Here is a 15275-nt window from a genome sequence, read left to right on the forward strand (position 1 = left end):
GCACCCTGTTAAATTTTGCACAAACGTTGTTAACTAGGACAAAAATACCCCTAACCTATCAATTAATGTTCACTGGATAGAGTCATGATTCCTTGAAGAAGGGAAGAGAAGCAATATCAACGAAGAAGTGCAACTGCTTTTTTCTTCTACTGAGAAAGGGAAGAAAAACAATATCCACGAACTGTCTAGCATTCAATCTCCATTATTTGAGTAACAAAGAAACAGAGGGAAGGAAGTGGACAAGCTCGGAAGCTATTGCAGCCGCAGTGCCGCACAACATGCTATCTTCCCGATGGTTCACCTACTCATCCAGAGCTGCCAGCAGAAACGCGCGAAGCGAGCGACGGCCCCATGCGGCGGCGCCGTGCGGCTCGAGTGCCGGAGTGCGTCCCCAGGGTAGCACATATGGCCCCTAATACGGCGACGGATTGCGGCTCCAGCGGCCGCGCCGCAGCTTCCGCGCTGCCCCGCACCTCGCGCAGGCTCCGCCTTCGCTCGTCCTAGCGGCGTGTGCTCGCTCCATAGAGGGCAGCACGCCCGGCAGGTAGCTCACGGGGAGGTCGGCGTCACTGGTGGAGAGAGCCGGAGATGGGCCGCGTCGCATGAGGGCCAGGTAGGTCCGCGGCGCCCATGAATCGCGCGAGAGGAGGAATTTTTTTTATTTTTATATATATATATATTTTTACGATTTTGCAGAAATAAATGGTTGAATAAAAAATTTGCAAAAATGGATGTATACCGGCCGGACCAAATGGCGTAGGCTCCTTTCTTCGGTTGAAACGGCGGATGGGTGCCGGCTGCCACGTGCGGACCTATCTCGTCGGCTGAAACGGTGGAATGGCCCTTACCGCCGGTAAGGGTCCTCCCACCCATGTTGGCTAGCCGGTTGAAACGGCTACAAGAGCTCTTCCTTAATTTTTGTTGACTTTTATCAATTATTTTTTCTTCATTTTTATCAATTATTTTAATTATGTAGTTAAATTGCAATACGTAACTTCGTAATTTGAGGCTCTACCTCTATTTTGAATATTATTCCTTTAATTTTTTATAATATTTTTGAGAGAGGTAGAGTGATTGCACGAAATAATTGAAAATAATTTAACTCTCGGCCTAGATAGATTAGTCTGCGGATGACCATACATCGTACGCTATATAATCGTACACATGATAGCCTGCACCGGCGTACAAAATATAAAATAGGTCCTACGCACTAAATACGTCCTCGCTTGAAACGAGGGTCACCGCGACCACGACCAAGCCTCGCTGCCTGCTGCGCTACTCTAGTCTGCTGCTGGTCATACGTTAAGGGCTCCCGTGGGGCAACGTCGCGAGGCGGACATCCTGCTGCGGCCGCAGGTGGTGTCGCGAGGTCCTGGGTCGCGCCCTGTGTAGGATCCTCTGGGGCGTCATGCAACTGCAAGGCACCGATCACGTTAGGCTCGGGTCTGAAAATATCGTCCATCTCTATCCCTCCTTCTCGACGGAGTCCTCCGAAGCCCCCCTCAATCTGCGAACCCTATTATGCAACTAAGGAAATGGTATTGTTAGTTTCGTTGCGTATTTAAAATGGAATAGAAAAATTGTATTCATTACGCACTGTAGTGGCGTAGCTCTGTGCCTGGTGCAGCTGAAGAGGGCATCGCTCCACTGTAAGCTCCGCCCATCAGCGCGGCTGTGTTAAGGAATTATTATTTAGTAAGGTGAATTGCAAATATTTCATCAATGGTGTACGACAAAATAACATTCACGTACATGTCGGGGTCACGTACTGCGAAATAGTGGATGGGCCGGCGGCAGCATGCCAAAATGGTGGTGGTGCTGTTGCGGCCCAGGACGGCCCAGCCGCTAGTGCATGTGGCTGTGGTGCAGTACAGGGGCCGGGGTACGGCGGATGAACGGGTGGCTGAGAGGACATACCGGCCTGGTGGGTAGGAGGTGGAGAGAATGAACGGGGGTAGGTAGCCTGTGGTGGAAGCACGACGTCCCCGCGACCACCACGGCAGCTGACGGCCCTCAGAAACCTATTGCAGGCGCCCAAGGCCCGCCTGTACAGCGTCTCGTGCTGATGATTAGTCAGGTGCTGGAAGTGGTCGATGTCGTACATCAGCTCAGTGGCTACCTCTGCAAAAACATTGTACTTTTGGGAAGAAGAAAGGGTTGAAGTTAGCCACACCGTTTGGTTCAAGTTGAGTAACAAATATGATGCAGAAGCTTACCGCGACGTCGAAGTTGACGTCCCTCGAGCGCGGGTACGTCTGTGTGACAGGGGCGGTCTCTGTTGATGGCTGACTCGGAACGAATGTGACCCGCGTCCTCATCCTCGGCAAGAACCACCGAAGGTACGCTGCGAAAGCATCGTCATCGTGCGCACATTCCTTCTACACCACCTTGTCTAAAGCGGTCATCCACATCTCGACCCAAAGAACCATCCTCGAAGCCCACTGGACCCTAGGCCCACCACCACCACTACCCTGCCGGCTAGCCCTAGCATAACCATTGTGCAGCGGGTTAGATAAACGAAAAAAACTTTATTGGAAGGAGAATGAAAGGGTGGGGTGTACCTATGAACGGCGGCCGGGACTGCTGACGTAACAGGAAGTGGGGACTGCTGGTACAAGCCGAACTGCCTCATGACACGGTGAACCGCGTAGTCCTCGACGTGGATGTCTACACCAGTGGCCTCGTCGTCCTCCAATACTCCATGTCTCGATGGCACAGCGAAGAGAGCCCATGCGGGGCACGAGCGTGCACCTCGTCTATGGTGTAGGTTGTCCACCTCACGTCGGTATCGACAAGAGCGTCGAACTGACCGATGAAGTCTGGGTACGTCTTCTTCGTCTGCACCCCAACCCACGATCCCTACAACAAATAAAGGACATATTTGATCATGAATTCAATGTGTTTAGCCAACATCAGAGTGATATGATAGACAAGTGTTTAGATGATATGAATCATAAATAAAGGACATATTTGATTAAGATAGACAAGTGTTTAGATGATATGAATCGAATAATTATAGATGAAGCATTGTACCTTCCTCAAGCACCACAACGATCCCATCGTGGGTCTGTCGACATCGTTGTGGTCGAAAGGCAACTCCTGGTACTATGGCGTCGTCTCTCATGTAGTCGGCCTGCACAACAAAATACAATTAGTTGAAAAATTAACAAAAGTTAGACAAAACTATTTGGACATGTAGGTAACTAAGTACTCACATTGAACTATAAGAGCCACGCCTTCGTGGGCCCGTGTGTCAAGCTGAAGGTCCGGTACGGCGGGGAACCATCTTTGCGCTGAACATTGGCAAACCGGCCCAAGAGCTCATCACGCCAGGTAGGTGGGACGTCCACCGCGGCAATGGCACGCCGGCACAAGGAAGGCCAAGTAGCAAAGAGACGTCCTCAAGTGTGGGGGCCATCTCACCCACTGGGAGGTGGAAGGTGTGCGTCTCCGGCCGCCACCGGTCCAGCAGAGCTGCTAGCAGTGACACGTCGAACTGGAACCGTGTAGACTTCTTCCCGGGCCACACAGTACCATCGACCATGTCCTCCTCAACCAAACCTGGGTATAGGAAGAAGGCCCACAACACGTAACTTGTACCATGCATAAAATTAATTAGTTCAAACAATGTAATGTTAGAACTTAACACATAAGTTTAACTAAGTAAGACATACCTTGGAATCCAACGTGCGTCGATCGGCATCGTCGAAAGAAGGTTACGTGCCTGAAACATGCTCAGCCTCGAACCCCGTACGACTGACATGAACGACCTGTGAAGGCCGTCCAAGATAGGGTCGAGCAACTCAGGGGTCTAGTACTCCTCTGGAACTGGCTGCGCCATACCTACAACATGAAAAATATAAGTACGCCCCCAAAATAATAATGACTTCAAAATGAAAATGAAATAAAACAAACTACAAATGAGATATTGCAAATTAAATAGTCCACGATATGAAAATTTTACATGGTCACAGTACCAGAACTTAGGTTACATGTTACATTAGATTTCGAAATGTTCGCCTGAATTACGAGTACACAAACATGTATCGTAACGAATTGACAAACATATAGCACATGAATCACAGAAACCCGTCATTGTTGCTACGTGCACGACGACCTCGACCACGCACTGTAGCATTTCTATCACTGCTTGATCGACCAGCTTGGGTACTCGTACTTCCATACATCGTTGCAGGGCAGCTCTTGTAAGTGTGACCGGCTTCATAGCACTTGGAGCAGAGGCGGACATCAAGACCTGCTTCTGATTGATCCATGTCATTCCGGATACGTCTGTCCCTTCGGCTCATCAAAGAGTAATGCCCACTTTCCTTCGGCTCATGCTCAATCCACTATGAGAAGGTCTTGATGGACCTTCCCCGTCTTCACCTGACAGTCAAACCATCGAGTCCCACGTCCTCCAGAGATACAAGGTGGTCTGCCTCACTGTTCACCGGCCTCTTCGCTAGCTCTTCACATTGTTTCTTTGTAAGGTCATCAAGTTTCTTCCACAGAAGGTTGAATTTCCTCTCTTGATTCTGGCTGCATAGCCGCTTGAACAATTTCATAAGGGTCTTGTTCTTGAATTGCCTATGGAAGTTTGCACCCATATGCCTCGTACACCACCTACTCTTCAAGTCTGGCCATATCACCACCCAGAAACACTCCTGACTTCCATTCTATAGGTCTTTGATTGCTTGTAGAATGTCTTTGTGCCGATCATAAATGACACAAACTCCCTCCACATCCTTCACAATCATGTTCTTCACCCTCTTCAGAAACTAAAACTAGCTTTCTCTAGACTCCTTATCCACAAATGCAATCGCAAGCGGCAACACCTGATTGTTGCCGTCGGAGCCAATAGCTGTCAATATTGTTCCTTTATACCTTCCGGTCAGAAATGTGCCATCAATGCAAATGACTGGTCAACATCGCTGGAATGCCTCAATGCAAGGATCCAAGGCTAGGAATGACCATCGCATGACCTGTTTGCCTGGAAACTAAGCACATGGATACGCTTTCACGTCGTAGAAGGTTCATGGGTTCCTCTGGCATATGGTGTGCAACTAGACAGGGAGGTTGTCATATGATGCTTCGAACGTACCCCACTTCATCTTCAACGTCTTCTGCTTCGCTCGGTAAGCTTTGCTGTAGCTAATCTTATACTTGAATTTCTCCTCTACGGCACAAACAATAGACTTGGGCTCGAAGCTAGGATTCTGCACTATCTGAGGATACATGTATTGAGTAACAAAATCAGCGGTGAGGTTGTGGTGTGTTCCTTCCAATTCATCCAGCAAGCATTGGTGCTCAACCACTCTAGTCACCTCCCAGTAATCTTTCCACTTTCTCTTGTATGCGTGCACCCTCAATGGGCAATCATTTCTCACACAGCGGACATCATACACCACCAGGTTGCTCTTCTCCACTCTGAACTGATGCTGCAAAGCTGCCTTCACCTCATCCGCACTAGGGTACAAAGCACCCACGCATACCTCATTCTCCCTCTACTCCCAAGGGACATTTTCCCGTACACTGACCTCTAGGGCGGAATGGTCATAATTTGACCAGTTCCGCGGGACAGGGTAAGCATCTTCCTCATCGGACGAGTCATCATCCACGGCACCATTAGCCTCCTCTCCTTCTCTCTCCACCTGCTCAACTAACTCAGCAATTTCTTCCCCCTCATCAAATCCCCATTTAGCTCACGGGCTGCAACATCATCCTCTGCATCTCCCCCTTCTACCCCATCATTATCAAGTTCTTTGTTTGCCCCCTCAGTACTCTCCACATCTTCCTCCGCTTCAACTTCAGCACCTCCCACTTCTGCTTCCATCTGACTGCTAGACCTACCTTTCATGAGCAGTTGAACATACCATATGATCGGTAAACCCTGCCTCGTGCAACCCTTTACATAAGCTCGGAAGCTCGGGGTTTCTTCAAGCGGGAGCAGCTCCCAAAAGTTTATGTCAGGCTGTCTCTTCACTACAGCCCTCACGGACACATCAACTTCATCTCTATTATCATCGAAATCTTTACAAAGCCACCTGCATATGCCCCCAAGTCCTCTCTCTTGCTCTTAGTAAATACTTGCAGAAATACGGAAATCCACTCAAATCTACCCCTTCTGGACCATATCTAACCTTCCCGGACCATAGAACACTTGGAAATATAAACTATACGACATGCCTGCCAACATACACGAAACGAGCAGTCCAAATTACTCTCAAAAACTTAAAATCAGTTAACTAGAACGGCACCTTCAGTTCAATAAACAATGGAATCATTTAATTCTATCATGCATACTAACAACTATTTAAGAGTAAACCAACCTTACGAACTAAATTTATCATAGGCATCTACCCAGAATAATATACGCGACAAGCACAAAGGTTCTCACTAAATCTAATAATTCCAACTACTCCTATAAAAACTACATTGTCAATACCTAAAAACCCTAGCAATGCAAATGATATTCAACTAAATTTAATCTACATAAAACAACAAACTAAATTTACTGTGAACTAAATACCTAAGCTAAATCCACTATACTAACTAAGCTACATTTTCCTATGTCTAAAATCCGCTAGATTTTTCTAAGTCTCAGATCCACTAAACTAACTACTAGATCTATGCACTACTACATCTATCCATTACACTATCTACATTACCTAAACTACGAGATTTAAAAAAATACCTGAAATGAAGCGACGATAGAAGAACTGCTCCCTCCTCCTTCCCCTTCCCCTCCCTCCTCCTCGATCCCTTCCTCCCTCCCTCTTTCCCCTCCCCTCTCTCCCTTTCCTCCGTCTCTTCTCCTCTCCTCTCCTCTCCTCTCCTCTCCTCTCCCTCCCTCCCTCCCTCCCTCCCTTTCTAGCTCGCTCGCTTTGTCTCCGCCTGGGGCGCTCGGTCTGGTCTGGGGGCGCGCGGCGTGCTGTTATATAATGGACGACCTTGCCGGCTCATCCGGCGGTAAAGGATGCCTTCCGCCGTTTGAACTGGCGGGGCACCCTTACCACCGGATGAAACGGCGAAGCTTCCTCGAACCTGTCGCCATTCGAACACGTGGGTGGCCCGCTGGATGGGGGGCAGTAAGGGACTTACCGCCATTTCAACCGGTGATAAGTACCTACCGCCGTTTGGTCCGGCAACATACGTTCATTTTTTCAAATATTTTATTCAACTATTTATTCCTGCAAAATCGTAAAAAAAATTCCGAGAGGAGGTGAGGCAGCGGCGTCTGTTGGATCTGCGACCGGGAGCTGTGGACAAGAGAAGGGTAGAAATGTCATTTCAAGTCTATTTATATTCGTGTGAAATAGACGAAAATGAGTTCCAGGTACACAAAATGTAACAGAATAGTAATTTTAGATAATTTCAATGCTATAGAACCAATTTTCGCTTACCTTTTGCTTCGTGCAAAGGCCAGTATATTTTATTCCACGTTTCGTGCAACAACAGTGATCCCCGTACCATGTGCACAACGCTGCGATTGGCGAGCAACGCCGTATATATCTTTCATTCCCCTTCTAGAGATGTGCAGTGTTCAATGACTGAGATTGCGGGCCTGGACGATGACGATCTCGAGCGATGATGTGCAGGCTACTACTGCGCGTGTGATGGTTCCTCCGATCCCTCCGGTTCGATCGCGCGCACGTCGTCGTGATTGTTGGATCGAGACAAAATGCTGGAGATTGAAGAATGAACACGGGCGAGCGCGAGGTACGTGCACGCACGTTGGCGATGGTTGATGTGCAGGTGGCCTCTCGTGACTCGACCGTGCTTAAAAAAATTGTGAGGTGTGTCAACTCTGATGGTTAGGCTTAGGAAATAGTATGCTAGGCAAGGATTAGCCTGAATTGACCACAGTGAATGGCTACTTCGCTTTGCAGCTGTTTGGTCGAGAATCTTGCTGTTCGCTGCACGGTCGCCTGCAACATACGGGAATCGGATCTCCGAGATCGTGTCGTGGTATCTGATTTCTTCTCCTTTTGGGCCGCTCATTTCGCCATGGAACGGCCCAAAATCCCGCCAGAACCGCACGGCTTCTTGAAAATCCGGCCCAACGAACAGCAAAGTCCCTCAGCAACAACGGCCCAGTAGGCCCAGCAACAACGTCGGTTTCACCCCCGACTCAGCGAGTACGCACGCATCAGCTTTTCCAGACCGTCTCGAATTCTTCCTGCGATTTCCCCTTTCCTCTCGTCTCCGTCCGACCTCCCCTGCCCCTCCGCTCCCGATCCAGCTACACAGCCTCGCCGGAACCCTAACCCTAGCCCGCCATGGCCGGCCCCGCAGCCCCCTCCGCCGGCGCCGCCAGGTCGGTCGTCCTCCGCCTCGACGACCTCTCCCTGCCCCCGCGCTACCTCACCGTCCCCTCCCACCTACCGGTCTCCGACCTCCTCGGCGCCCTCCCGCTCCCCTCCTCCTCCTACTACCTCACCTCCGGCGGCCGCCCCCTCGCCCCCTCCTCCCGCGTCGCCGCGCTCCCGCCCTCCGCCTCCGTCCATCTCCGCCTCCGCGCGCTCCGCGGCGGGGGTGGGGATGGGGGCGCCACGGGCGCCGAGTCCCGCGACTGCTACCTCTCCATGTACCTCGCCAAGAAGCCTGACAAGGCGGACCCCAACGAGGCCCGCCTGTCGCGCTTCACCTGCTGCGCGCTCTCCGGGGAGCCCCTCGCCGCGCCCGCCGTTGCCGACCGCCTCGGGAACCTCTACAACAAGGAGGCGCTCGTCGAGGCGCTGCTCCACAAGCGACTGCCCAAGGCGCTGTCCCACATCCGGGGGCTCCGAGACATGATCCCCATCCACCTGCACCCGAGGCCGGACGCGGACGCAGCCGGGGAGGAGGTCCGGTTCGAGTGCCCCGTCACGGGGCTGGAGTTCAACGGGAAGTACCAGTTCCTGGCGCTCCGCGGGTGCGGCCACGTGCTCAGCGTGAAGGCGCTCAAGGAGGTGAAGACGTCCGCGTGCTTGGTCTGCCACAAGGAGTTTGAGGAGGCGGACAAGATGCCCATCAACGGGACCGAGGAGGAGGTGGCCGTGCTGAGGAAGAGGATGGAGGAGGAGAGGGGGAAGGTGAAGGAGAAGAAGGACAAGAAGGTGGGCAATGGCCTGAGCGGCACTAAGCATGCTGCTGCTGCTGCTCTGACGGCGGCAGGGGCTGAGAAGTTGGAGAATGGTAAGAAGGGGGAGGCTGCCACGGCAAAGCGTTTCAAGGCCGTGGACCATGCGCCAGCCCATGCCAATAAGGAAGTGTATGCGTCGATTTTCACATCCTCCAGGAAGTCAGATTTCAAGGAGACATATTCATGCCGGTCGCTTCCGCTGGGAAGGAATTGATTTCTTGCTGGGAGAGTATGCATGGAGGTGTGACCTTTTGTACCGAGTTTCAAGGCCATGGACCATGTGCCAGCCCATGCCAATAAGGAAGTTTATGCGTTGATTTTCACATCCTCCAGGAAGTCATATTTCAAGGAGACATATTCATGCCGGTCGCTTCCGCTGGGAAGGAATTGATTTCTTGCTGGGAGAGTATGCATGGAGGTGTGACCTTTTGTACCGATTTGCTTCATATCATGGCTCGCCCACAAATTTCATGGTTTGTTTTAGTTGCCGTTGTTATTTATGTCCGATTGGTGATGCAGAGCTATGATAGGGCAGGCACTATATTCAAATGAATGATGCGTGAAATATGCAGCAGTTAATCTTGTGTAGCAACTTTCTTGAATACAGTGGTAAGGGGTTCTAGAACAAATGCTTGCACAGGAGCAATCATGGTTGTAACCTCTGCATACAGTTAAATCAAACAGTTCATATGTAATATTCACGGTGTACTTATTTTGATTCTCATACATCATCTACAAAGAATGCAATCCATGGAAATAGCAAACAATTAGTGTCGGTGTGGACATGAATGTTGCAATGCAAAGTCAGTTTTCCTCGTTCTCCTTTACAAATGCCCAATTAACACTGCAGAGCAGTAAATCAATATTAAGGTGTCGTGAGGTGCAGGGTTCAGTTGCAGGTTTGTGAATTGCAGCTCTTGTATACCATTGAATGCACTGGTTAGGACAATTCCAGTTTTAAAATGTACTCACACATTAACTCCTGCCAAAGGTATCATGGCATGATCAAATCTTTGTTAAAACCGTGTAGTTTAATTGAAGTTGAAGTTGGTACATCTTTGAGTATTCTGTTTTACTATATTCTGCTGACTTTTTTTTTACTTGCAATCGTAAAAAATAGTTTCAGGCATGATCTTCGTTATGCTTGTGTGATGTGTCCATCCATTTGATGAATTGAAACTACCAGCGAATTTCTAAGATACATTTTATTTCTGGGTGTTAAATATATTTGAAAAAACAGCCTTATGAGTGTTTAACTGATCATCACTATGTTGGTTATTGACTCCATCAGACAAGAAATGGCTGAGAGATGCGTTATTCCATGATGCAGAATTTTGCTTGACTTTGAGACAGCAAAGAACGCCTGGCATAAGGAAGGCATGCTTCTGCCTTCTGTGCCTTGATGTTTCCTGTTTGAAAATTGCACCTATCATATTATTATTGCTTCACGGTACAAGCGGACACACAATCAGCGTACTGTCGTTTGCTTAGAGCACGTTCAACAGTTTAGATGACTGCCGTTTGCAAGCACTAGTCATGTCACATAGAGATAGCAATACAAACAACTTATACAATGGGTTGTCTATTAAGCTATCTGCAAGCTAATTAATTCTTGTATAGACTCATGAATCAAGATGATCAAATATGGTTTGGGAGCACGGGCCCCGTCGTCCCTACGGCGTACAACGGTGTTGGAGCGGGTGATATAGCTTGGGAGCACGAGCCCCCGTCGTCCCTTCGCGAAGAGACGGTGCGCCCGTCTCTCGGTTGAGTCAAGGGATTTTTTTTGCAAAAATGGCATCTCCCATATGGCAAAAAGGCGGGCGTTGTACGTGCCCTTATGATTCAGTGAGGTGGAAGTGAAAGTTTCATCACACCGTTTCCAATAATACTACATCATTTTCAAAGATTTAAGCTGATGATTGAAACAACCCCTTACAATGCACAGTTTCATATCACGATTTCATAAGCTACTCATAGTATTTAATTGATGTATAGTGTTGAGATTAAATATGCCATATGAATATGTAACCACCTATAATTGTACCTAAATCAAGTAGTGGCACACTAACCATGGCCACATAGGATCAAGAAGAGTTATGGAGATGAAACAAATTATTTTTAATGGGGTTTCATCATAGTTTCAAAGTCTAGGTAACCATTCATCTCCATGAAACCTAACTCCTCTTTCTTTCTTCATAAATTTTATGCTATGTCACCATTTTTACCTATGTGGCATGTCATTTAATGAGTTTGAAACCCTCGTAAAACTTGCATTGAGAATGGACTAATGTATATACTGCATTGCGCTCTATTTCAGTGTCGCATGTGCAATATGTCTATCATATTTTACTAAGCGGACCAGCATATTGTCATTTGCTCATGATGTCCACATCCGTCATTTGTGCAAGCCTAAACTCTGTAACAAAATGATTCATCTAAATCCTTCTGTCGTACATGCAGTTCCAGATGTAATACTTCTGATCCAAAAATTTTATAGATCCAAAGCTCTGTCAAACAAGATCATAAATTATTGATGCCGCGTCAACGCTAAACTGCTTTATATGGTCTCTAGGGTTAAAATCAAATGTGCTTGATAGTTGAGGTGCTAAATTTTAACGATATCTAAGCTGATCAAAATTAGACAGACTAATTTTCTAACCGGCAAAAAATTAACTTATTCTTATTTTTAGCATGTGTTAACAAGACATATAAAGTCATAATGATTTGAACATATTTTTCATACAAGATCTACCATCCACTACAAGAGTTGATATTATTCCCAACAGTTTTTAAAGTGGCCAACAGTGTTTAGCAAGTTAGTAAGTGGCCAACAGTGTTTGTAGTACAATTTCACTTCATTCCCCGCAGTTTTGATGAATTGCCAACAATATAATCCCTCACAACTTCATCCCCCACAGTTTTAGAGTTGGGCTCTTTTATAGTGCACAATACTACTAGATGATAGTATAGAGTATAGGGTGTTTTTTGGTATGAGTAAAATTGTAATTAGCACAAAATATATTATTGGGATGTTTTTTTCCCGCACGCCGCACGCAGCCTCCCATTTTTTCCCACACGCCGCGCCATAAAAGGGCTGCTGTCACCGCCGGCTGCACACCGCACGCCGCTCGAGCGCCGCCACCGCCGCCTCTTTTTTTCCCGCACGCCGCGTCGTAAAAGGGCTACTGCCACCGCCGGCTGCACACCGCAAGTGAATGCAACATTTAATGAAGAATTGAGGAATTTGATTAAAACATTGGCACAAATCATTTATAAGCCTTGTAAATTCAGAAATATGTAGACACTCTGATTATTGATTAAGGAGGCATATTTTAGGTGGTGCCTCGACTGATTTGTTATGGCACACAAAAATTAAGATGCTATATGTAAACTGTGAAGGGTACTCTTGCAAGGGTGCAGCTGAATTTTCCCTGATTTCATCTCTAACAAACTCTTACAGGTTACTGATCTCCATGACTTGGTAAGAAGAGCAATGGATGATCTCACCTCTGCAGGTCTACTGCCTAAGCTCTCAGATTGTTTTCTAACAACACACCTACGTTCCTTGATTGCAAGATCCATAGGGCCGTTCCTGCCGCAAAACAGGAGAATTACACAAACATTTCAGATTTATGAAACTGCAGATTGTGAAGAAATCAATCAGTGCAACAAATATTTTGCGCAAGGGAACGGGGATTACATGGTTTGGCACCCGGTAGCTGTCATAAACAATGCTGATACCGCACCACCAAGACTCGACCAGGAAAACGATTCATTAGAACTGTCAAGCGGTGTGTCTGTAACACCAAATTTCCTGAGCAGAGCTGTGACAAATTCAGATGGGGTCGGTCCACCACTATTTTCTGCCTTGGTAGATGACACCAGAACATCAGCAAGGTCCAGCAACGCCTCACCATCTGCAAGCTGCTCCAATGGCCTTTGCACTGACAATTGATCAGGAAGCAGATCAGGACATTGAGCAACCTCCTTAGAAATATCGAGTTGGAAATAGAAAGAAGAAGAAAAAACGAAGATTGAGGAGATCAAAACATTGAGGTATACCGGTGCAGTTTCGTCAGAAATGTCGAGTTAAAATAGATAGATTAAAAAATTGCCTTTTTTGAAGTATTGTTGGGGGACAAAAAAGGGAGCATTTTCAATGCATAGTTCTCGGCATCGAATTAATACAAAGTGAGGCATTCAGAGATGCCAAGCACTCAACCAAACTTGAAACAATTAAACCTGTACTACATGATTATCACTAAAATCTCAATGCGCTTAAGAAGGAAGCAAAGCAACGAGGGAAATGAAAAGGAAGAGAATAAGCGCCGGAAAGGAACCACCTTTATCATGAAGCATTTCAATCCTGTCCACGGCGGCGTCGAACTTGCCGAGAGCAGGGTCATCCTTCTTTTTGTCAGCTAGTATTTAGGAAGGGAAAAATAAAATCATGTACATCTACTGTACACTGGGTAGCCATTATTCCTGGTTGTCATTTTTTATCATAAACATTAGTAACAGATGTAAATTGACATGATGCCAAAAGGAATTAAAAACATGTCTTGCATAGAGCGAAAAGTTAATGTGTCTGGCAAAATCTTTTGAAAACTCAAATTATATGGAGATGTAGCTGTATGCAAAATGAATTTGATAGGTTTTTTTCCGTTTCATATAGTTCCTTTGAAAATGGATGCCTTTTATTGGAGAAACTGTAATTATTTTCTGCAATTATGAAAAGAAGTGTCATTATAAACTAGCAACCTAGGAATATGCAAGCTGACTTTTGAAGGTCTATTCATTTGATCACATATATTTTTTCTTTTGCAGGAAAACTGCTGATTTCGATAGATTTATAAGGAATCAGGTGTGGTTGTGGGGTTTGACTGGCTCTTGTTGGATTGTTGGGGCCTTCTTTGAAGAGGAGGATGGTACAAGTTTCTGCAACGGACAAAGTGGTTCATGTGGTTGCTCAAGTTGCTGCAACGGTCAATGTGTTTTTTCGAAATCCTAAGCTCCAATTGAAACTCGGAGGCCCATGTGTTATAAGTTTGCACTTTATTTCAGGAATTCTTTACTTACCGCACAAAATATTTAATACTCCAACTCCTGCTTGGGCTTGTACAAAAAAAAAATTATTCTGGTGGTGATTGGACTGAGATCATCCTACTGAAACATGAGGGATTCATATTCCAAATATCTAAACTTTAGGTGGTGTTGACAATACGCTGGATTTGAAGTTTGGACGGAGCTCCTGCTCCTGAAATCTGATGCAATGTTAAAGTTGTTGACAATGCGTTGGATCTGGAGTTGGAAGAACTGAAATCGGAATTTTTTTTTTGGCTCCAACTGGGGTGGGGCGCTGGGGGATGGTTATGGGTTAAACTCTTTCTATGTATTCACTTTCCGAGTGAGCCAAAATACCAGTTTTTGACTAGTTATGCGTGTAGCATGAGGCTCCAGTTCAATGGCAGCGTGTGAGGCTGCACGGTACAAACCTTATATTTGAAGGGACCTAGTTCCTGCTGGCGCTGATGAGCATACTCCCTCTCTAGCCTGCCTGCTGTTTCCTCGGTGCCAGCAGTGGAATCATCTGCTGTAGCTGGAAGTCAAGCAGATAAGCACTACCACATGTCCACATCGAAACCGGCAATCTCTTAAAACCTGTTCGGTTTTGCCTAGGATTAACCCTCTAACTATTCAATTCCTTGCTCTTCTGTGGAGGGAAGCAATTCACCGAACAACGTTGCAGTTGATAGATCCCGTTTCATGTTTTCTCATTGGGCGCGGCATAGCATTGCTGGGGTGAGGCTGACGAGACCCAGCTTAAACAAATCTTTGGCTGACATGAAACAGAGCAACTCGTGGAGCCATAGTAGGAACCTGAATTGCAAGTTCGACGTTGCTAGAAAAACATAGTAGGAACCCAATAGAATTTTTTTCTATTTTGATAATATGCTGAATATAATACATATGCATAGTTTAGGCTTTGTTCTAGATGATTTAACTCTTATTTTACCTGCTCATGCTTCTTATCTATCCATATCTATCTATGCCTATTCACAATCACTTTGCAAATCAAATCATGTTTCCTGATGCTTACTTAGTATAGATCATGTGACCTTATTTCCATGAATTGATAAACCTTAGG

The 15275-nt window shown here is 46.7% G+C and overlaps 1 protein-coding gene across 1 annotated transcript; it reads left to right on the forward strand.

Annotated features, from left to right (window-relative positions):
* Positions 1–8151: 8151 nt before the first annotated feature.
* Positions 8152–9848, forward strand: LOC117853778 (uncharacterized). The gene has a single exon (XM_072293041.1). It carries the CDS (start codon positions 8280–8282, stop codon positions 9336–9338), a length of 1059 nt encoding a protein of 352 aa, XP_072149142.1. The 5' UTR covers positions 8152–8279; the 3' UTR covers positions 9339–9848.
* Positions 9849–15275: the final 5427 nt, after the last annotated feature.

The sequence above is a fragment of the Setaria viridis genome, chromosome 4, assembly GCF_005286985.2.
Source record: "Setaria viridis chromosome 4, Setaria_viridis_v4.0, whole genome shotgun sequence".
Classification (NCBI taxonomy): domain Eukaryota; kingdom Viridiplantae; phylum Streptophyta; class Magnoliopsida; order Poales; family Poaceae; genus Setaria; species Setaria viridis.

Bases quoted from the DNA above. Each gene is read 5' to 3' on its own strand.
- LOC117853778 (XM_072293041.1), top strand. From the start codon at position 8,280: ATGGCCGGCCCCGCAGCCCCCTCCGCCGGCGCCGCCAGGTCGGTCGTC.